The 24,113-nt window shown below is 40.2% G+C and overlaps 1 protein-coding gene across 1 annotated transcript in view; it reads right to left on the reverse strand.

Annotated features, from left to right (window-relative positions):
- The window catches only part of frmpd3 (FERM and PDZ domain containing 3), a 112,702-nt gene that overhangs the window by 12,747 nt on the left and 75,842 nt on the right, over positions 1-24,113 (reverse strand). The window contains exons 8-10 of the mRNA XM_084697396.1: positions 5,204-5,335; positions 4,288-4,407; positions 1,774-1,910 (exon numbers count right to left, since the gene is read on the reverse strand). Coding sequence (XP_084553522.1) covers positions 1,774-1,910; positions 4,288-4,407; positions 5,204-5,335 — 389 coding nt within the window. The remainder of the gene's footprint in view (positions 1-1,773; positions 1,911-4,287; positions 4,408-5,203; positions 5,336-24,113) is intronic.

Raw genomic sequence — 24,113 nt, forward strand, 5'->3', positions numbered from 1 at the left:
ATGTTCCCTTTATAAATCACAGATTACCCACAAGTGTGCGTACGTAAATCAGCATCTTACCCCGCCCCAAATACGCCCATTTTCAACCATAAATAGTCAATGCAAAGCATCTCATGAATGCTAATCCAGTATATTAATGGCCAGGGCCGGCCCAAGGCATAAGCGAACTAAGTGGCTGCTTAGGGCCCCCGTAGCCACCAGAGGGCCCCCAAGAGCACATTAAATTACAGTTTAATGTAATTAATTTTTAAAACAACTTAGAGGGGCCCCCAAATCAATTCCGCTTAGGGCCCCATAAAGGGTTGGGCCAACCCTGTTAATGGCCCTGGCATGCAATTGTTCTTACGTTATGTTATGGTGAATCATGGTGACAGGTGGGAAAAGAACGAAGAGGTGCAACTTCTCAGACACTGACATTGAAATAGCCTACTTGAAGGCGAGATGGAGGCGCAAAAAACACATTAGGCCTACTTGGTGGCCACAGCAGCGGGATCACCAATAAATAAAAAAGCAATGCGAGGAAACAATTTGAAAACAAAAGCGTAGCCTAATAGGTAAACACATGTTTCTTCGTGCCAGTTTTTGTTATGAACAGTATTAAAGTTTGGACTGATAACGAGTACATAGTGTAGCAATTGTGTGGGAGTTTAACGGCTGTATTTCCAGTTTTTACATATGATGATATGCACAGTATTAAATAAATATATTTAATTATACACTGTGTTCTGCAGTTATCTAAATGTAGGATATGTGATGTTATCCTATATTCCAAGCAGTCGGGGTATCTCCCCCATCTGCACTCCCGTACTGGACAATCTGATGGCGAAACAGTGCTGAATTTGAGTTTGATTGTACAAGGTGTTTATGGACCAATCATCACTCAGTGCAAGCTCAAATAACACTGCTGGATTTAATCTTCATGATAATGATGAAATGGAGTGGAAAAAAACGTTAGTGAGGAAAACAAAATATATAAATATCGTTCTTCCCACGTTTACTTTCTGCAGTCTGACTACAGTACGGTCATCTGCGTTGCAAATTACCACTGTTTCCAAAATGTGCGTTGGCCTACGCATGGGTCAGAGTTTGCATGGAGGACCACACATTCTTCCGTCAAGTTTGTTTTTTATAAATCACAACCTTTGCGTGGAAAGTGGCGTATGCACATTTTGAGACCCCAGATCTCGTCTAAGCTCTTGTCCTCTCCCCAAGAATGACAAAGTTTCCTTCAGACAGAAAGCTGTACAATATGTGTGTGGGAGTCAGCAGGGCAAGTTATAAGTGGAAAGGGGTTATGGAAACTAAATAGGTACATTTACTTTACTTTTAAATGGGATTCTCTTGTGTCAGTATAACATTGAAACCATAATTCTGGTTTCCGTAAAGTCCGTTTTCAGATTCATTTTCAGATCAGTTTTTTAATCTTTTGCCATACCAAAAGAAAAGTTGGGTATAGGAACAAACTAATATCTGTGCCTATTGAGCAGATGTTTTAGATTTCGATTTTTAATGGAATTCACACACCTGTATGCATGCACGTGTAACGGGGGTGTGACAGACGTGGTCTTGCTCCGTCCTGAAGGCTTTATGGACCATTTGTTTGTCCCTGACTGGTCTCGAACACGCCACTTCTGACTGCCAAGCGCAACCACTACCAGCTACACCAAAGAAAAGCTAGCTATTTGTTGACGCGGGTGGCCTGTTACATACCTGAGGAGTGAGTTTCACCGATTGACACCGGTTACACATGCATACACACATTCACACACTTACTCAACGTGCTTGAGAGAGATCTTCTGATTAGGCCTAGCAGAGGAAACAGTGATGTAGATATGCAGTGCCGCAAGACGTAGTGTGACGTCAGACTTCCAGTCCATTCCAAAGCGTTCTTTGATGACATCATTGCGACTCTAAGGTGAAATAAAAATAAAAATTGGTTTCGTAGAGGTCAAGTAAAAACATCTATTGATTAGGTTAATTGATTGGGCAATTGGCTAAACACAAAATGTAATGTTCTAATCAAACAACCAAACAATCAGGCCATCATGTACATAAATTTGCAAACGTAGCATTATCAGCGCCATGGCCAACCCGCAGAAAGCGCACGCTGTGATACTTCAGTTTACGTCATATTTACTAAACCTGCACAACCCTCCATGGACACAATGAAGCTTGAGTCGCCATTGGCAAGTACATCGCCAGACTTTTCACATGAAATGCATGAATAATACAACTGGAAGAAAGTACATTATCTGTCTGAATTAGTCTTTGTGTTGCATATGGATTTAGTCTACCATTTTTTTGCCAATGGCTTTCTCTTGCCACTTCAGCCACCTCTCCACAGCTGATGATGGATCATACTGCTGAAGGTCTGGCCTTCTGTTTGAATAAAGATCAGGTCTGAAAGGCATAAGGACTGCTGCGGACATATGATTTAATTGTCTTTTGGTCACTGAAGGCTCTTTCGCATTTGGCAGAGCTGATTAGCAGAGAAAGAATAATCTGAACAAGGAACTGTAAACTTAAATTGTCTTGATAACAAAAATAACTATTAAGCGTTTTCTGCTAGACTGGAATTGTAGCTTTTTTGCATCCATCTCTTTGTGCGTGACGATTAACGTTAAAAGCAAGTCGATCTTTTTGTGAGAGAAAGCGACAGAGGCAGTGTAGCTCCGTGACGCCCGCAAATGCTATACAATCTCCCGGAAATCGGGGATTTTCTATTTTAAGCGAGCGAGAGACTGTCAAATGGTCATTTCAAGTAGCGATAGATCAATATCGCACGGCATGGGGGGGGGGGGTTGAGGCGGTACTTCATGCGTCCGGATTGCGTCCCGGGGGGCGGGTGGGGGGGGCACAAGCCAGACTCTGCAGGTTGGGATGTCTGCCAAAGTCAAAACAGCAAAAGCAAAAATGTTGTGATGACAAAATTGATGTTCATGATGTAACAGTGAATTTAAATACTATACAAGGACAGAATTCCACACCGACACATAAAAATGCCATCTGGACCAAAATTACAAATTCTAGTAACTGTAATGTTAAGCATGGCTGCTTAATATGTAACACATAATGATTTTGTGTTCACTCAACTGAAAAAGTGTGATCCTTGTGGCACAAATCCTTGCACCTCGTTTACTTGGCCTATGTATTTGTCTGGCTTGGATTAGTGCTGCCATTTCACCGGGAGGCATATGCATGAAATCCGCATCCTGGTTTACACAGCGCAGAATTTTCACCGCAAAATAGGGGCGCACTTTCACAGGTGGTTTTTGTACATACCGTGGAATACATAATTATGCGCACTTTACGCATCCCCTCCCATCTCTTTATGGGAAACTCCCACTTAACCCTCCCGTGAATGCATATGCATGACACGGAAAAGCGCGAATTGCCATTTTCAGTTCTCACAACAGGCAGTCTGCGCTTTTACCTCAGTGTGGCATGTTTGTACATACTAAAGAATGTATAATAAATGACAGTACAATTCTTGAACTGTCATCACCAGCTCTGAGCCATCTGTGTGTCACCAATTCTATCAAGGGCCATCATTATCTATAGGCTTGTTCAAGTTCTCAATATTTGTGGCATCTAAATCACCGAATGCATCACGGGCACTGTGCACTAGTGAATATAGCAACAGGAATGTTCGTACGACTCTATGAAGGATGCATGTCTTAAAGAATATATTGTGTCTATTAAAATAATATATTGGGCTTATTAAAGTAATGTCTTATGCAAACATTGTGTCTAACTCAGGGTGTGGGGAACAGGCTGTATTTGTGTCTTAATCTCTTCAGCAACCTTGAAACCGGGCTGAGACAGCACCCGAGCAGGTGGGTCGCGCCGGCAAGAACAACTCCCTGATGGATGAGAAAGCTCAACCCTCTTTTCATATTTTATTATACTGTACTGTATAATATATGCTGGGGCAGGGACAGATAACCAGTTTGGACTTTGTGAACCAGCCCAAAACTCTGTTGCGGGTAGGGAAACGTAGACAACCCCAGAGCTCTGTATTTGTTGATTTCCAACTGCTGCATTAAAGCTGATATTATCGGACCTCTGCGACTCCAGACCACTCTTTCTAGAACACAGACTGGTGTCATTGAATACCATCATTACATATTGGTATAGACACAAAGAATTTAAATCCTTCAATACCTCGCCATGCTTTTACACACGTTGCGAAACAAATACGCCTGAAATGGGTGCAAAAGCGTCAGTACATGAGGCCCTCTATGTATATCTAGTGTCATATTACATGCCTGATGTGTTTGTAAGCACCTGTATGTAGAGGTACTCAAAGGCAGCAGGATCTCTCCTCAGCAGGTCTGCAGGGTCCTTGGGGAAGAAACAAATCCTGAACAGGCACTTCATCCCCTGGAAGTATGTTCTGTGTACCACCTGAGGGAAAGAAGCAGTCACATTATGTATGCTGAATTAGGCACTTCAGGAGTGGAAGAGCTGGACACAAACATTAGACATCAGTAACATGACCCAAGGATGCCATCTTGTCAATACCATTGGTCAGACACAAGGCTGACTATAGTAAGGCATTGTCACAAATGCAAAAGCAGGGCTCAAACAGTTAAGATGGACGACATCCCTCTCACTGTTCACACACCAGACAGCACTGTATCTGACAAGCTCATCTGCTGTGGCACTTCTAAATGTTCGAGGGGGAGGCTGGCAGGGCAAGTACCTCTCCTACACCCCAGCACAATCCTAGACATCTGTCATAAAGCTAACAGCGGCCGCCTGAGACACAGTACTCACTACAATCTCAGTGTGATGATAAACTACATTCTGCATATTACATGAACACAAAACCATGATTCCATGATGCATCAAAAGCATACCTAAGGACATAATGATATTGAACAGTCATTATATGTGCGTGAAGAATTTCAGTGTCTTGCAAATGTATAATAATCTGCTATATCAGACAGTAATACTGCTGCTAAATGCTAATGTAAATTTAATACGACCCCCATCAAATTGGGAGTTTGGTGGTAGCCTAGTCCGAACCAGACCCTCGTACATTTCATTTGTACAGAGGGTCTGGGATTTCTCCATTGACAAACGTTAACTTCCTTGAAGGCGGGTCCTCTGTTGAAGTTTAAAACTATTGGATCTGCCCAGAGCCACTTTGATTTGCCATAACCAATCGCAAGCGTTCGAAGATTTATGATACACATACATGTGACAAAGGCTGGTTCTCCAGAAGCAGGTGTAGTCTCTGGTTCTGGTCCAGCCCCCCAGACTCCAGGACCAGGGCAAAGTGCTCAATGTAGCGCAGAGTGAGACGGTCTTGTAAAGATGAGATCACATCCTAAAGGCAAGGTGGAGGAAATAGAAAAAAAAAACGAGAGACAGAAGAGAAAGAGTGCATGAGAGAAGGGTAATTATGAAATTATACAGGAAATGTACTGGTGAAACTTGAAATGCACATTTTTTACAAAGATTTCGAAAAATTAAAAAGGGTGCACATTTCAGATTGACTTCTATATGTTGATTGTGATTGTGAATTGTGTTTTCTCCAAAGTTTCACAAATAGTTCACCTTGTATTTACACTGCGGTAAGATTTGTGATTACCATTACCTACTATGCTGCTTATATTTATTATTATGATAAAAAAATATATCGTTCACGTTTTACTGAAACAGCGGCCACGCGAAAGGGAATAAGGAAACTGTTTCCTCTACAAAAAAATACAATGCAGGTCACGTGAAAAATTATCCAAAGACTCGTAGAAAGACCGAGTCGTGAAATGAATGTATCGTTCGTTTCCTCTAGATACAGAGCCTATGCAGGTCACGCGAAAAATTATCCAAAGACTTGTAGAAAGAGTCGGGAAATGAACGAATCACTCGTTGAGAGGACTCATTACTCCAGAGTCCTTATAAGGATTCGTTCAAGATGAACGAATTGTTCACCAACGACACATCACTACTGTTGTTGAATGAAGTCGTTGAGAGATAGCAAAACTTTTTGACCCCGCATCCTTAATTTATAGCTACAATACCGTTTGATAATCAATTCATGTACATATATCTTCAAATTAAGTTTTTAGTGTTGATAGTTTAGTTCTTTGATTTGTGTTTTTAATAGTGTTTTTTTTGTGTAGTTGGCTAGTTTAGAGTAATTTAGCGCACTCCTATGAAGGTGGGCCACCCGAAGGACAGAATTTGAGGTAAATATGTTTTAATACAAACTTTAGCTCTACTATCTAATTATGTATGTGTTTGTTTATCCAACATGAAATAGCCGTAACGAAAATGAATTTATATTAAATATAGCCAATTTGAGTTGGCACTGGTTTTCTAGGTCGGCTAAATTGAGACGTCATACAGTATCGTCTTAATTTGTACAGTACTGTAGCTATCAATGTTATCGATAGCACTAGCTAGCTCTAAATCTGATGCCTTCACACTAGTGGGGTCGTGTCTTTAAGGATACAGAAAATACAAAACAGCTGAAGTTACTTTTTGACAGGTGAAAGCTACAGCTCAAGCTTGTCAAGTAGTGTTAGCTCTACTGTAGAGTAGCAAGCTACTTTTGCACAGTTAGACTAGAGCTACAATGAACCAAGACGTTTTGCAAGAAAAGTAGCCTAACGGTGCGTTCACACTGCAGCGGGGCGGGCAGAGCGGGGCGTCGGCTTCCCATTCATTTTCAATGAAACCAGGCGTTGACGCCCGCGTAGGGCATTGTGGGAAGGTGAGCGGGGCAGCGACGCTCGCATAGGGCATTGTGGGAAGGCAAGCGGGGCAGCGAAAGTTGGATTTTCTGAACTTTATGTAAATGAGGAGCGTGAAAACGCCAGCGATGGCCAATCGGGCTGGTTTCTTGTTTCTTGTAACGTAGCAACTGTTGGTAATGGTAAACATTTCTAGGTTTGACAATTTTCAAGATGGAAGAGCAACTCATCGTATGTGTCTTCATACCCAGTATTGTATGATACGTCTATGTTAGATTACAGAGACGTAAACAAAAAAAAATATGCCTGGCGCAGGATTGCTGAGGTTGTCGGCGTCCTTGGTTTGTTGTATTTTGTACTTTAATTCAGTTTCTTCACATTACGTAACTTTCTTCTGTGCTAGCTGCATAGTCTAGCTAGCTCACCCGGCACACGATTGACATTCAACGCTGAAATGCTGGCTGGCGGCCACTCGCTATCCATACAGTGAATGTGTAGAGGCAAGTCATAATCTAGCGAATGATTTGCACAGATTTCGAGTAATATAATAAAAGGTTACACATGTCAACGTTTATGTCTGATGCATCTTTTTTTCCAGCCGGAAAAAGACCCGTTACATAGAGTGCGGGTGGCATTTAATCTTTCACTCGGCCTAAAAAAAGCGGTAAAAAAGTCTGCAGTGTGAACGCACCGTAACGGTGCGTTCACACTGCAGACTTTTTTACCGCTCAGCACCGCCGGCCTTCCCACGGTGCACCACGCTCGGGGGCGTGCCAGACAGATTCATTCAGAGCTGTAGTTCTCTTAAATCACTGTTGTAGTTCTATACAAAATACAACTTTTACACACATTAAGCAAAAATCCGATACGCATTCTAGATCTGACATGATCTTATCTACAGCACACAATAGGTTATCTTTTTCCACACTTTTTTTAGGCCGAATGAAAGATTAAATGCCACCCGCACTCTATGTACAGTAACGGGTCCTGTTCCGGCTGGAAAAAAATATGTATCAGACATAAACGTTGACATGTGTAACCTTTTATTATATTACTTGAAATCTCTGCAAATCAATCGCTAGATTATGACTTGCCACTACACATTCACTGTATGGATAGCGAGTGGCTGCCAGCCAGCATTTCAGCGTTGAATGTCAATCGTGTGCCGGGTGAGCTAGCTAGACTATGCAGCTAGCACAGAAGAAAGTTACGTAATGTGAAAAACTGAATTAAAGTACAAAATACAACACACCAGGGACGCCGACAACCTCAGCAACACTGCGCCAGGCATAATTTTTTTTGTTTTTGTATCTCTGTAATTGAACATAGACGTATCATACAACACTGGATATGAAGACACATATACGATGAGTTGATCTTCCATCTTGAAATTGTCAAACCTAGAAATGTTTACCATGACCAACAGTTGCTACGTTACAAGAAACCAACCCGATTGGCCATCGCTGGCGTTTTCACGCTCCTCATTCACATAAAGTTGAGAAAATCCAACTTTCGCCGCCCCGATCGCCTTCCCACAATGCCCGTACGCGGGCGTCATTTATTTTCAATGAAACCAGGCATTGACGCTCGCGTAGGGCATTGTGGGAAGGTGAGCGGAGCGTCGAAAGTCGGATTTTCTCAACTTTATGTAAACGAGGAGCATGAAAACGCTAGCGTTGGCCAATCGGGTTGGTTTCTTGTTTCTTGTAACGTATCAACTGTTGGTCATGGTAAACATTTCTAAGTTTGACAATTTCAAGATGAAAGAGCAACTCATCGTATGTGTGTCTTCATATCCAGTATTGTATGATACGTTTATGTTCGATTACAGAGACGTAACCCAAAAAAATGATGCCTGGCGCAGGGTTGCTGAGGTTGTCGGCGTCCCTGGTGTGTATTTTGTACTTTAATTTAGTTTTGTCCCATTACGTAACTTTATTCTGTGCTAGCAGCATAGTCTAGCTAGCTCACCCGGCACACGATTGACATTCAATGTTGAAATGCTGGCTGGCAGCCACTCGCTATCCATACAGTGAATGTGTAATGGCAAGTCATAATCTAGCGATTGATTTGCAGATATTTTGAGTAATATAATAAAAGGTTACACATGTCAACGTTTATGTCTGATGCATCTTTTTTGTAGATAAGATCATGTCAGATCTAGAAACAGTATCGGATGTTTGCTTAATGTGTGTAAAAGTTGTATTTTGTCTGCACATTTGCCATGACATTATACGAACTACAACAGTGATTTAAGAGAACTACAGCTCTGAATTAATCTGTCTGACACGCCCCCGAGCGTGGTCCACAGTGGGAAGGCCAGCGGTGCAGAGCGGTGAAAAACGCTGCAGTGTGAACGCACCGTAACTATCATAATGACAGTTACTGTTATTGCCACTTAGCATCATTGTTGTCCTGGTTACGGACTCAGACGAGCATGATATCTAGTTACTGTTGCTACGTCGGACAAGCTCTAAATCGGATGCCTACACACTAGTGGTGTCGTGTCTTTAAGGATATAGAAAATACAAAACAGTTGAAGCTACTTTTTGACAGGTGAAGGCTACAGCTCTAGCTACTCAAGTAGCCATAACTCTACTGTAGAGTAGCCAGCTACTTTTGAACAGTTAGCTCTAGACTAGGGCTACATTAAACCAAGAAGTTTTGTAAGAAAAGTATCATAATGATTTGCTATGTTGCAACGTTGGACAAATGTTCACGATGAGTAGATGAATTAAAGTTGATTAGCACTAGCTAAATGGTTGTAAATATCTGGATACTGAAGTTCAGGGAAGCTTTCCGTTTCACTTGTTACAGTCCTAAAAAAACGCCGGGAGCATATGGATAAAATACACTGCCACTTAATGTTCTTTGCATTTGATCTGCTGTCTAACTGTAGCTAATTCATGTTGCAGGTGTTGATTCCGGACAAACTGGTGGAGGACGAAGAGGAGGAGTAGGGAGAGGATGAGGAGGGGTTGACACAATTAAAATATAAGAAAATTAATTCGGGCTTTTAAAATGCATTTGAATAAAGTGTTTATACTGGAAATTGGTTTGTTTATACAGTTTTTTCTTCTATAAGCATACACATAATAAGTTACAATACACAATACTGCAGCAGCCTGTTAAACTTAAAGTGGATACAAAAAAATAAAGAAGTTAAATTACATTTAATTACAAAATAGCTAAAGTTTTTAGGACGTCGCAAGGGAACGTCCCAATGACGTCGCAGACAAACGTCCCCTACACGTCCCCTAAATGTTATGATGACGTTATATGGACGTCCCGGTGATGTTTGTCTGCGATGTCCCCGGGACTTTCAGGGGACCCTACAAAATAAATGTCATGGGGACGTTCCCTTGCGACGTCCTGATAACATTCGGGGACGTCATTTTGTTAGCTGGGCTACGTTAGCCAGGCTAGTTTCACTCGGTCAGCCTATTTAAAGGTCTCTGACAGTCAGAATCACTGTTTACAGGCAAAGGTCGAGCTGGGGGGTATTCCAGGTAGCGGGTTTAACAAACTCTGAGATGCAAAACTCTGAGTTGCAAAACTCACTAAGAAAAGTACACTCTGCGTTAGTTCAGATCTCTCTCCCAATGATTTCTTAGATTTCTTTGACCAAAAAATCTATGCAATAAGGGACAAACTACAGACTAGGCCTGGAGGAGTGGCCATCAACACAGAATTTGACTCTATACCCAGCATGCTGCATGTTGAGGCTCTTACCCACTTTAACCCTATTTCTATGGAAGCGTTCATCGAGCTGGTAGATTCCTCGAAACCCATCAGCTGCCTTCTTGATCCCCTCCCTGCCAAACTTTGTAGGGAACTTCTCCCTATTATTGGACCTTCCATGCTTAGTATTATTAATGAATCTATTGTAACTGGACAAATCCCTGACAATTTCAAACAAGCTATTATTAAGCCCCTTCTTAAAAAACCAAACCTGGATCCAGGTTGTATTAGCAACTATAGGCCAATTTCAAATTTGCCATTTCTCTCCAAAATGTTAGAAAAAGCTGTGGCACAACAGCTAACTGAGCACCTCTCGTCAAATCAGCTTTATGAACCTCTCCAGTCTGGATTTCGTCTTCACCACAGCACTGAAACTGCATTAGCTAAGGTAGTCAATGATCTATTATTAGCCTCTGACGCGGGCTCTATCTCTGTTCTGGTTCTTCTAGACCTTAGTGCAGCATTTGACACTGTGGATCATGAGATTCTCCTGGAGCGTATGGAGAACTATGTTGGGATCTCTGGTACTTCACTTCAGTGGTTTAGATCGTATATATCTGATAGATCACAATATGTCCACTATGATGGTTGCTCATCCAGGAGCACTACTGTAAAATACGGAGTACCACAGGGTTCAGTTCTAGGCCCTCTGTTATTTTCACTCTATATGTTGCCTTTAGGAAACATAATTAGACGCTCTGGGGTAAATTTTCACTGTTATGCAGATGATACTCAGCTATACATGTCCATAAAGCCTGGAGAATTTCCACATGCTATGGAAAAATGTGTTTCCGGGTTGAGAACTTGGATGACAGCAAATTTCCTTCTTCTTAATTCGGATAAAACCGAGGTTCAAATTTTCGGCCCTAAAAAATACAGAAATAATTTATCCAATCTGACCTTAAACTTAGATGGTGTCAAAGTATCTCAAAGCCAGTTGGTAAAAAATTTAGGAGTCACATTGGACCCAGACCTTTCGTTTGAGTACCATATTAAACAAATCACCAGAACTGCATTTTTCCATCTACGTAATATTGCCAAAATACGAAAATTCCTCTCAAAGGATGATGCTGAAAAACTAATACATGCTTTTGTTACGTCCCGATTGGACTACTGCAATGTGTTGTTCTCTGGCCTCCCAATTACCTACTTGAAAAATTTACAGCGGGTACAAAATGCTGCTGCTAGATTATTGACAAAAACAAGAAAGTTTGATCATATAACATCTACTCTTATCTCTTTACACTGGCTCCCTATCCAAGCCAGAGCTGATTTCAAAGTTTTACTACTAACTTACAAATCTCTACATGGATTGGCACCACTGTACCTCTCCGGTCTCCTTGCACCCTATTGCCCCGCAAGGACTCTAAGATCTCAAGATGCCGGCTATCTGGTAATACCCAAAATTAAGAAAAAAACTGCTGGAGGTAGGGCGTTCTCATATAGAGCACCTCTTCTCTGGAACAAATTACCTGTCTCAATTAGGGAGGCTGATACTGTTTCGAAATTTAAAACTAGATTAAAAACGTTCCTGTTTAGTCAATCCTATGATTGTTAAATGTGTGTACTTTCTATGTAAACCTGGGGTGTGCGTTTGCCTATGTGTGTATCACATGTAACTTTTAAATTGTAATTTTAGCTTATGTTCACACTGCCCATTTAAATGTTACAAATAAAGTAAACCTGTTATTGTATATTGTTACTGTAATAGTTCCGTTGCTGTATATTTTAATTGTTATAGTTTACTAGTTGGAGACAACGGGGGGCTGGTTGTTTTCATCCTTATTCGTATAAATATAACCTATTTTAGAGTTGTTTCCCCTGGAACAGATTTCATGTTCCAACCAAGGGGGGCTGTCGCTGTCTTGGTGTGTGGGGCTGCATCACATACCCTCTTAGCTTTGTTAAATTGCTGCACTAGTCCACACTTGACCGGTGGGAATCTCATTCTATTACGACTGAAACTGTTAGCTGCTCCTGGCATTCTCTAATCTCTGTTCTCCTCTCTGTCCCCCCCACACATCCCTTGTGGTGTGGGGGGTCTGAGCTGTCAGGACCTGCCTGGTCGTCGGTCTACCAACGCTGGACCAGGTCGTCAACCGGAAACCAGCCTCCATGACGGCCAACAGCGAGTTTCCAGGTCCCATCCAACGTCTATAAAGCCGAACAATGGATTTTTGGTGTTTCAAAACCCATTGACACTGTATGACTATGTTTAGCTTGTGTTCTGCTCCTCTCTCTTGCCAACCGTCTCTGGAGGAGGGGATCCCTCTCTGAATTGCTCCTCCCAAGGTTTCTTCCATTTTTTCTCCCGTTGGGAGTTTTTCTGGGAGTTTTTCCTTGTCTTCCTTGAGGGTTTAGGTTGGTTGAGGGGCAGTTCTATGGGCGTATGTGAAGCCCTCTGTGACATGCTTGCGTGTAAAAAGGGCTATACAAATAAATTTGATTTGATTTGATTTGAGATTAACCCTGAACTCTGAGGTGAGTTACTCTAACATGGGAAACTCCGAAGATTCGGTTCCAGAAAAGCTGATAGGAATTTGTTAACTCAACTCAGAGTACGGCAACTCTGAGTTTAGCGCGTGCATGAATTCTACCAAAAGCCAACATCTATGGAGCTCCGATACTAGGATTCACCATTCACCACACTTTAGATATAAGTTTTATTTTGTGTTCATGGTCAATCTGAGCACATATTCCGGAAAAAAAGCAACACGGCTGTAGCAGCGTAGCCTATAGCTACAATTGGCGTGGGAGACAATTGCTGCCTCGTCAATGGATTTACTATTTGAATGCAATAGCCAGTCCATCCACTGAACATTTAACCCAACTGTCCGTTAATATTACAGGAGAAAAAGTGGTGGACTTAATAAAATAGCATGTTCAATGTTATATTACATATAAAAACATACTACGAACAGATAGGCCCAATGCATATTTTGCTTTTAGGCTACGCTTGTGATTGTAGCCTCAACCTCACCATGGTTTTAATCATATTCGACATGATACAAAGTTTAAATATCAATTGGTACCTATTTCAACTTGTAGTAGCAGTTTCCCTCAACAGAATGCTTTTTAACAAAGGATGATGATGATGATGATGATTAAGATGACGAAGAGACATTAATGACTGCTGCTGCAGAAATGGATGCAGAGAATTATGTATGGTAGCTACTGGTAGTTCTCTCTCCATGTAGCCTACTTTTATTTACAGGCTTTTTTTGTAATTGGGGTGTGCTTGCCTTCAGCTAGCACAAACCATTGTTCTCACATATATATTATTATTATTATTCTTTTTCCCCCCTAAAACCTTTTCAATATTTGGACTACATAGACAACATAGGTGTCAAGCGTTTCATCTTGGTAGCGATTGAGTTGCTTGTATTTGGATTTACGTTCAGTTGCACAGTTTAGGAGGTTACAATGTTTTTGTGGGGACAAAGTGCCTTTTGTCGACGAAGGGTAACCTGTACTAGCTACGTCACCACGTCAACACACGTTAGCAACGACGCATGGATACAACGTGATAGAGACTTTCTAGCTCGCAAATTGGAGCTTGGATTACGAGTGAAAAATACCACCCCCAAAAAATCAAAACCATTTGGCTTTGTAGAGAAAGTGATTTTGAGTGGAACTGCAATCTCGTTTTTTTTAATTTAGGTTGTGATAGTCGTTGAAATGTGAGCGAGTGCAGGTCGGCGTGAGACCGCCTAGTCTTTTAGGCGGCAGCCATGCTAGAACGCGTCATAGTAGTAGCTAATTTTATAGTTCAATTTTACACAAAAAAACAGAATGAGTGAAATGTTATGACGACATGACTATTGTGAAAACAGCCAGGTGGTGAGATTTTAAAATAGGTTGCTGTGAAAACGTTGATTTGTTTGCTACATGAGAGCCTGTCAGCCTCCATTGACGATTGCGGCAGCAACAAGTCAACAGTGTTGACACTCAGTCAACTGTCGATCTGCGTCTGGTGAGTATTTTCTTAATTTCGTACCAGCGTCAATTCTACATCTAAATGGATTATAACTAAATGGTTATTTGTGTAAAACTTGGAATTTGAGTGAGACTGCGTCTTGTTTTGACGTTTGCCACAGAGTCACAGACTCTGCTCGCCCACTGGCAGTGTAGTAGGCTACAGTAATGTCTTCAATGCCACAGCTATGGCTAAACTTTTATGTCTTATTACACGGCTGTTCTTAATGCCGTAGAATGCTCCATTCACTTGAATGGGGCTTCCCAACGTTCTGCGGTGAACATTTTTCTCATATTTGACCGTTGCTATGAATATTTGACCAATGTCAAGGGAAGCGAACTATTTCTCTGCTGAACAATACGAATGGTAACAAATAAATTGTAAAAAGACACACTGTGTTAAGTTATTTTTGTTGGCAAGTAGCCGTGTAATAAGCGGGATAATGTATAGAACGCCGGTCATTATCGGGGAAATAAGCCCCTTCATGGCGAAACAAAACTGGCAAAAACTCTACAAACTCTACAAAGATAACAAAATTATCCCTTACAAAAGAAACGTTCTAATTTCCTGCGATTTCAAACAATCAGTGAAGAGTGGATAGCAACGGCAGCTAGCTTGCCTCTAGCAAACTGCGTTTGAATTAGCCATGTCCCCCTAAATTAATATGAAACTTATTTACGTTTTGGGGGACTTTTTTTTCAGTTAGCAGACGGTACTATTTGAATCGCAATTCCATCTGAAATACTGCCAGTGACGCGTGTCCACGACAGCATTTTTTAATGCTCTGCACCGCTTGCCTTCCCACAGTGCTCCACGCTCGGGGGCGTGTTAGATACAGAGAAGTGATACAGAGTTGTAGTTCTCTGAGGTCACTGTTGTAGTTAATGTAAAACGGTGTCATGGACAAGTGTGCAGACTTGGGTTCATGTACTTACAATATCGATCATTATTGGGTGTGCTTTGCCTTAGGCAAGGGCACAACCGTTGTTATCTAACATATATATTATTATTCTTTTTGCCCCCCTAAAACTTTGTTAATATTTGGACTACATAGACAACCTAGGTGTCAAACGTTTAGTCTCGGTAGCGATTGAGTTGCTTGTATTGGGATTTACGTTCCGTTGCGCGGTTTAAGTAGAAATTACGTTTTTGCGGCGAAAAGTGAAGCTAACTTGCTAGCCACAGTCACTGACACCACTAACGTCACGAAAACTTGCGTGACTTTCTCTAGCAGATCATTAGTTTTTGCAGCTCGTTAACTTCTGGGAGATAACTGCTTTACTGCAAGGCGGCTGCAGAAACACCACACAATTGTAATGCGTAATGTACAATATAAGCTAATATTATTAAGGAAGTACATCTACTTTCGGAAACAGTAGTCTACTATTTCACTGAAGCAATAGCATCATGACATTAGCCTCTGTTGCCCGGGCAACACATACTACAGCGGTCTATAATGCATCTGTTTTCAATCGTTAAAATTAACATTCCTCACAAATACATTTTCGTTGTAGGATTTATTATGACATTAGATTACAAGTAAACAATTTGTGGGTGAAATGATCATTACCTATGGTTTCAAACCAGTGTAGCTCACTGCATCGCTGTAGCCTAGTCTAGTAGCTAACAAAAACATCTCCACAGCTGTTTACAGTACTACTGTAGTGTCTACTAACCTGAACTCCATTGCCACAGGCTAAACTTTGTCAATCTGTTCATGAAAATAATTCATTTCAGCCTAGACCGTACAACGGAAGTAACGTGAAATCGAATTCAACCAACGCAATTGCTACCAGGACATTCTAGTAGTAATAGTAGCCTACAATTTACAGGGGCACCTTCTCCACACAGCAGGGCTATCGTATTTTGCCTTGTTACTGACAATGATTGCTACCACTGACATGTTTATGAATGAGTGATTTTCCACTAAATAAATGTCAAGCTTATTTTCGTTTTTGTGGGCATTTTTTTCAGTTAGCCTTGTACTATTTGAATCGCGATTCCATCTGAGATAGCTACTGCTGGTAACGTGGTTGTTAAAATAAGCTTCAAAAGGGTTTTTTTTTATTCATGAATGAATGCAATATGAGTAGGCTAAATGTCTGAAAATATCACGAGAAGGGAAAAATTTACAATGACGTTTGAGTCATAGAGATTAGGTCAATTTTCTCACCGGTCTGCCAAATGTATTAGTTTTGATTCAACTATGAGGTTGCTGATCACCATTCCTTCTTGCAGGGGAAATGAAAAGACAACTATTTCATTCTACTCTTCACTCTTAGTATTTTGAGTTGTAAATGAGCAGATATATATATGTAATCTTTATAAATAAGTAGGCTATGCATTTTTATATTAGATATACAGAAATATCAGCTGTAAACCCCGCGTTCACACTGCAGCGACGCGAATCGCTTGCCATCACTCGCCTTCCCACAGTTCATCACGCTGGGGGGACGTTTCAAACTGATTATGTAGAATGCAGTTCTCTAAAATCACTGTTGTAGTTGTCATGGCCAATTGTGCAGACTTGGGTTTACGTACTCGCAACATCAATCAAAGTACAACTTATACTCAAAATACAAAACTGTTTCATGAACATACACGTTGACATGTGTAAAAAAGTTTTATTATATTACTCAAAGTCTCTGCTAATCTGTCGATACGACCAGGGAGTTCCAGCCGGGCTACTACTGTACTGTAACTAGCTAGAACAAAGTTATGTACTGTGACGAGAGACTGAATTTGAAAGTACAGAAAACCCACCAGGAGCACCAACAACGTCGGCAAACCTGTGCCAGGCCTCATTTTTTAAATTAATGTCTTTGTACAAATACAGGGACGTATCGTACAGGACTGGATATGTAGCCACACAGGCGATTAGCTTCTCCATCTTAAAAACTGAAAGCTAGAAATGTTTACCATGGTTGCTACGTTACGAGAAACAAGAAAACACTGCGATTGGCCATCGCTAGCGAAAATTGCTCCTTATTTGCATAACGTTGAGAAAATCTCAACTCTGTCGCGTCGCTACCCACAATGCACCACGCAAGCGATTCGCCTGGCTCCATAGAAAATTAATGGAAAACATGTTGTCGCTTGCATCGCGTCACTGCAGTGTGAACGCACTGTAATTTAAATACGGACCCCTGCAACCAACGCAAGCAAGCACACCCTACAATTTCCCCAGAAATTATACCCTCTCTAGTTGATATAAATATAGGTGCTCCTGTCTCGATCAAAATACAGCTTTTACACTGCATAATGCAAGGAATCAGATACGCTGACTATATGTTGCATGATCTTGTCAACTAGGCTATGGGTACAGTACTGTACAGCACTTCAGTAACATTCGCTCGGTTATGGCCACTACACATTTAATGTATTGCTAGCGAGTGATGCCAAGCAGCATTTCAACGTTGAATGTCAATCGTGTGCCGGGTAAACTAGACTACTGTAGCTAGACTAGTACAGTATGCAGGTAACACAGAAGAACGTTAGAGCTAGGTTGCGTACTGTAGCTAGCTAAAGTGACAAGACTGAATTTAACACACCAGGGACAACGACAACCTCGGCAACCCTGCGCCAGGAATACATTTTTTGTATACGTCTCTTTAATCGTACAGAGGATTATAAAACAAGACTGAGTGTGTAAACACACATACGATGCGTTGCTCTTCCATCTTCAAATTGTCAAACCTCGAAATGTTTACCATGAAAAACAGTTGCTATATTACAAGAAACAAGAAACCAACCCGATTGGCCAACACTAGCGTTTTCACGCTCCTCATTTACATAAAGTTGAGAAAATCCAACTTTGGACGCCCCGCTCGCCTTCCCACCAAACCCTACGCGAGCGTCGACGCCCCGCTCGCCTTCCCACAACGCCCTACACCAGCGTCAACACCCGGTTTCGTTGAAAATGGATTGGAAGCCGACGCTCCGCGCTGTTCCGCTCCGCTGTAGTGGACACTCACCGTAACTGTAGCTTGTTTCAAAGGGGGTTCCTTGTTTCAAAGGGTGTTCTTACTGAATTATGCAATATGAGTAGGCTAAATGCTTGTAATATCACTGACCCACCTGCAACTGAAGCAAGCATGCACACCCTACAATTTCCCCAGAAATTGTACCCTCTCTAGTTGTCAGTTACACTGACATTATTAGAATAATGAATATAAAAACGATTTGCACATTCTGACAACAGGGCATGCTGTATACAGTGAGATCTTCATTGAATGGCTGGTGAATTTTGTATGTGGAACAGTGAAATGTAGCTAATGTAATCTCATGTATACCCAGTTACAAGTAATTTAGTTGTGCAAACTGCACCTAGTAAAGAAAGTGCCAAAAACTGACCAAGAGATGGTGTAGGCCTACTTAGGGTAGAAGAATAAAGGCTAATCTCAAAAAAGGTTTACTGGAACACCAGTTACGAGAGTATGCATGGTCACAGGTGATGTCAATTGTAGGAACAATAACCTATATGAATATTAATAGTTGAATTTTCTGAATTTCTATTTTGACCAAGAGATGGGTAGAAAAATAAAGGCCGATCTTGTAAGGCTATCAACCTGCCCCCACCTTTCATATGGTAAAATATGAGTTACTGGATGGAGTCTCAACTTGATGGCTCTCACATCTCATTGTGTAATTTACTGTAGCATTGCTACCCTTACAAAAAAGAAGTATACTTCAAGTTTATTTTGTAAGTATACTTAGTATAAAAAGTATACTATTATCATGTTACTTAAAGTATACTAGCAGTGTACTTATTTATGTACTATTTTTGTACAAAGTAAACTGAATTGGCCCACTTTTTAGGTCATTTAGTACACTTTAAAGTACACTTATAGTGTATTTCAAGGTTTACTTTTGAATACTGTAAAGTAGCCTGTGTAGTACACTTTCAGCTAATCAAGTATACTTCCTAAAGTACTTCAAAGTATACTTTGGAATACTCTAAAGTAACCTGTGTTTGGCACTTTCAGTTCATGAAGTATACTTTCTAAAGAGCCTCAAAGTATACTTTGCAATACTTTCAGGTGCAGTTTCCATTAATGTCAGTATTTCAGGAAGTAAATTTAATAAATTTAATTTCACTATGACTTACTAACAAATTAAATGTTTAGGGGACCCTCATACGCCTCATATCAGATCTTGCGTCACATGGCGAGAACGGGGGCCCTCACAAAGTCACACTGCAGATTCTGAAGGAAGCTACTTACTTCCAAGGTATCAGCAATTCTCGAATCCAGCTATTCTGATAAAACGTAACAGTCATTTAACTCATGGTTACCATGGTAAACCAGCACAACAATGACAATTACCACGCAACAAAACACTACATTCTAAGCAGACACATTTAAAAAACGAAATTCATGAAGTTACATTTGTATTTCGAACAAACGGCAAACTTGTCACCAATTTTTTACACTATTTACCGCCTTGCATCATGGGAATTGACTAGCCAATGAACCACACTATCTTCATTATTTCACGTTGTTAATTTCGTTCTTCAGTCAGTTTGACAGTATAACCTTCAAATTCTCAAGTAGCTTTTTCTTTTTTCTTTTTATTAATACTCCAATTGATAATTATTAATATAAGAGTATAGGGCTTCAGAACGTTTCGGCAGTAATTAAGGTTACAGCTTCAGTAACAAAAAAAGATTCAATGTGCAATGCATAATAGATTTTCATAGACATTAATAATTAGAATGAGAAAAAATGTAACCTGTAATGTACTTTAAAATTATTTTGACTGCTTTTGCTGTATAATAATAGAGAAAGTACATCTTACTCCAGAAGAAATGTATACCATTTTCTATTTCTAAGCATACTTCTTAAAAGTATATCAAAATGAACTATTTTCAAAGCATACTTAAAAGTACATCAAAAGTGAACTATTTTCTAAGTATACTCCTTAAAAGAATATTAAAAGTGAACTATTTTCTAAGTATACTTCTTAAAAGTATATTAAAAGTGACCTATTTTCTGAGCATACTTCTTAAAAGTTTATCAAAAGTGAACTAAAAGTGTACTATACTAGTATACTTTAATATACTTCTTTTTTGTAAGGGTAGTCATGTTGATAAGTAAGGGTCAAGATTCTGGTGTGATTGTAGTTGGTCTTAAGGAATTGTGAAGCATTGTTCTGTGGATTATTGATCTCATGAGACGTTCTCCTCAGCTCTAGCTTGTCCTACTCCTTCTTCCTCACCTCTTGCTTTCTATCTCTGGTTTACAATAATCATGGTAGAGTAAGCATAAGAGTTAACCTTCATTGATATCATTCATTTGCAATATGATACAAATTATTTAACCATAATTTCACCATTCTTGCTCTGATTTAACCCAAAAATCAAAACAGTCAAATAACTGTAATTCCATTGGTATTGGAATTATTTGGTTAATGTTAATAGGCTACACTGTTCAGTTTCCCATCTTCCTTCAAACCATAGGGGAATTAGTTTAGGTTGTTTGGCCAATATTGACCCCCTTCAATGTTGAAATAGATAGGCTGAAAGAAACGCCAGTATCAGGATGGTACATCCTGTAAATTGTAGGAATCATATGAATCATGTAAATTGTAGGAACAATAGCCGATAGAAATAGGCTAGGCTACTCATTGTGATTTCTATTTGTAGGCAATAAAAAAGACCAAATACAATTTCAATTATTTGTATTTATTTCAGTGCCCAAAAGCATTTGGTCAATTCTGAGTGCATGTCCACGGCATGTAGCGACGAAGGCCCAAGGGCTGAGAATGTTGCTAAAATAAATTACAGATTGTGACGCGAAACGGTAACGTTAACTTAGGTATTCATCAGGGAATTAAAGCACATCAAATCGCAATCTTAAAATCGTCTCCCAGCCTATAACTAACAAATTTAAATTTTGTTTGAGATCGCTCGGCTGAACCAGGAAATGATATGCCGTGTCTGCCAAAGCTATTGGGCTCATAAAGTGGGAGGGGATCGGTAGAAACGCAGAGTTTGGCATGGAAAACCTGCCAGCGAGCAGGTTAGTTTCACGGAGTAAGTTACCATGGAAACTTACCTAAAGGTTTTGTTACCTCTCTTTCTGGAACGTGGAACTCGGAGTATGCCTCTTTTCAGGGTTAAACAACTCAAAGTTTTCATTAAACCTGCTACCTGGAATACCCCCCTGGGGGTAGCCAGTCCATTTATTGAACATTTAACCCCACTGTCTGTTAATATTACAGGAGAAAAAGTGTTCAATGTTTTATTAAATGTAAAAACATACTACGAACAGGTAACGCATATTTTGCTTAGGATAGCCTACGCTTGTGATTGTAGCCTCGACGTCACCTTAGTTTTAATCATATTCGACATAATACTAAGTAAATATTAATTGGTGCCTATTTCAATTTGTAGTAGCAGTTTCCCCCAACAGAATGCTTTTCTTGAAAAGATGATGATGATGATGATGATTAAGATGACAAAGAGACGTTGACTGCTGCCGCAGAAATGGATGCAGAGAACTGGTACTCTCCCATCTACTTTTATTTACAGGCTTGTGCGGAATTGTCAGTTACACTGACATTGTGAGAATAATAAATATTTAAAAAACGATTTGCACATTCTGATCCTGTTGAACTAAGCATGGATGCTGTATACAGTGAGATTTTCATTTAATGGCAAGTGAATTTTGCATGTGGAACTGTGAAATGTAGCTAATGTCATCTCATGTATACCCAGTTACAAGTAAATGAGTTGTACAAATTGCACCTCCTGAAGAAAGTGCCAAAAACTGACCAAGAGGTGTAGGCCTACTTAAGGTAGAAGAATAAAGGCTAATCTCCAAAAAGATTTACTGGAACACCAGTTACGGGAGGATGCATGGTCACAGGTGATGTTAATTGTAGGAACAATAACCTACATTAATATTAATTGTTGAATTTGCTGAATTTCTATTTTGACCAATAGATGTTGTACATAGGGCAGAAGAATAAAGGCTGATCTTGTAAGGCTATCCACCTGCCCCCACCTCTCTTATGGTAAAATATGGAGTTATTGGATGGAGTCTCAACTGGATGGCTCTCACATCTTTGTAACTTACTGTAGCATTGCTAGACATGTTGATAAGTAAGGGTCAAGATTCTGGTGTGATTGTAGTTGTTCTTGGGTATAAACGGAATTGTGAAGCATTGTTCTGTGGATTCTTGATCTCCTGAGACCTTCTCCTCAGCTCTGGCTTGTCCTAGGCCTACTCCTTCTTCCTCACCTCATAAGAGTTAACTTCATTGATTGCATTCATTTGCAATATGATGAAATTATTATATTATTTAACCTTAATTTGACCATTCTTGCTCTGATTTAACCCAAAGAGTCAAATAACTGTAATTCCATTGGTATTGGTATTATTTGGTTAATGTTAATACATTGTTCAGTTTCCCATCTTTCTTCAAACCATAGGGGAATTAGTTTAGGTTGTTTGGCCAATATATTGACCCCCAACAATGTTGAAATAGATTTGCTGAAACAACAGTTACAGGACGGTAGCCTACATCATGTAAATTGTAGGAATCATATGAATCATGTAAATTGTGAGAACAATAGCCGATAGAAATAGGCTACTCATTGTTAGATTTCTATTTGTAGACAATAAAGAAGACCAAATACAATTTCAATTATTTGTATTTATTTCAGTGCCAAAAGGCATTTGGTCAATTCTGAGCGCAAATCCACGGTGAGTAACACTATCGATGAAGACCCAAGGGCTGAGAATGTTGCTCAAATAAATTACAGATCGTGACAGGAAACGGTAGCGTAAGGGGTCCCATTATCGTCCACCTAGCTCTCGACGCTCGTTAGCAATGTTACCAAAATGTCGTTATAATACAAATTAAAAACGTTATGTCACAACATTGTACTTTAATATATAGATACACACCTATATTATAACATTCCGGTTTTGAAATCCAATCAGGATATGCCTAGAAATGTTACTTTCCTGATTATAGCAATTAGTCAGGGGGTCCCATTATCGTCCACCCAACCACTTTCAATGGAGAAATGTCAGTTTGACGCTGCGGAAGGCAGATGCTACACATACGGTTTGAGAAGGTATTTACATACTCAAATCTCAAAGTAAGAAGCTGTAATTTGGTGTGCAGCAATATAAGATGTATACATATCGATGAGTTACTTTCTTTCGTTGCTGCTGCATATCTTCTTTAAGAAATTAACGGAAGAAACGGTTGTGGACGATAATGGGGCCCCGAACGTTGGAGATTTAGAGTGGACGATAATAGGGCCCTTTACACTAACGTTAACTTAGGTATTCATCAGGGAATTAAAGTACATCAAACCGCAGTCTTAAAATCGTCTCCCGGCGTATAACTAAGATAATTAAATTTTGTTCGAGATCGCTCGGCTGAACCAGGAAATGATATGCCGTGTCTGCCAACGCTATCAGGCTCATAAAGTGGGAGGGGATCGGTAGAAACCAGAGTTTGGCATGGAAAACCTGCTAGCGAGCAGGTTTGTTTCAAGGAGTAAGTTACCATGGAAACTTACCAAAAGGTTTCGTTACCTCTCTTTCTGGAACGTGGAACTCGGAGTATGCCTCTTTTCAGGGTTAAACAACTCAAGGTTTTCACTAAACCTTACTCTAACATGGGAAACTCCGAAAATTCGGTTCCAGAAAAGCTGATATGAATTTGTTAACTCA

Source organism: Hypomesus nipponensis, chromosome 1 (genome assembly GCF_054491055.1).
Source record: "Hypomesus nipponensis isolate SF chromosome 1, ASM5449105v1, whole genome shotgun sequence".
Lineage (NCBI taxonomy): Eukaryota > Metazoa > Chordata > Actinopteri > Osmeriformes > Osmeridae > Hypomesus > Hypomesus nipponensis.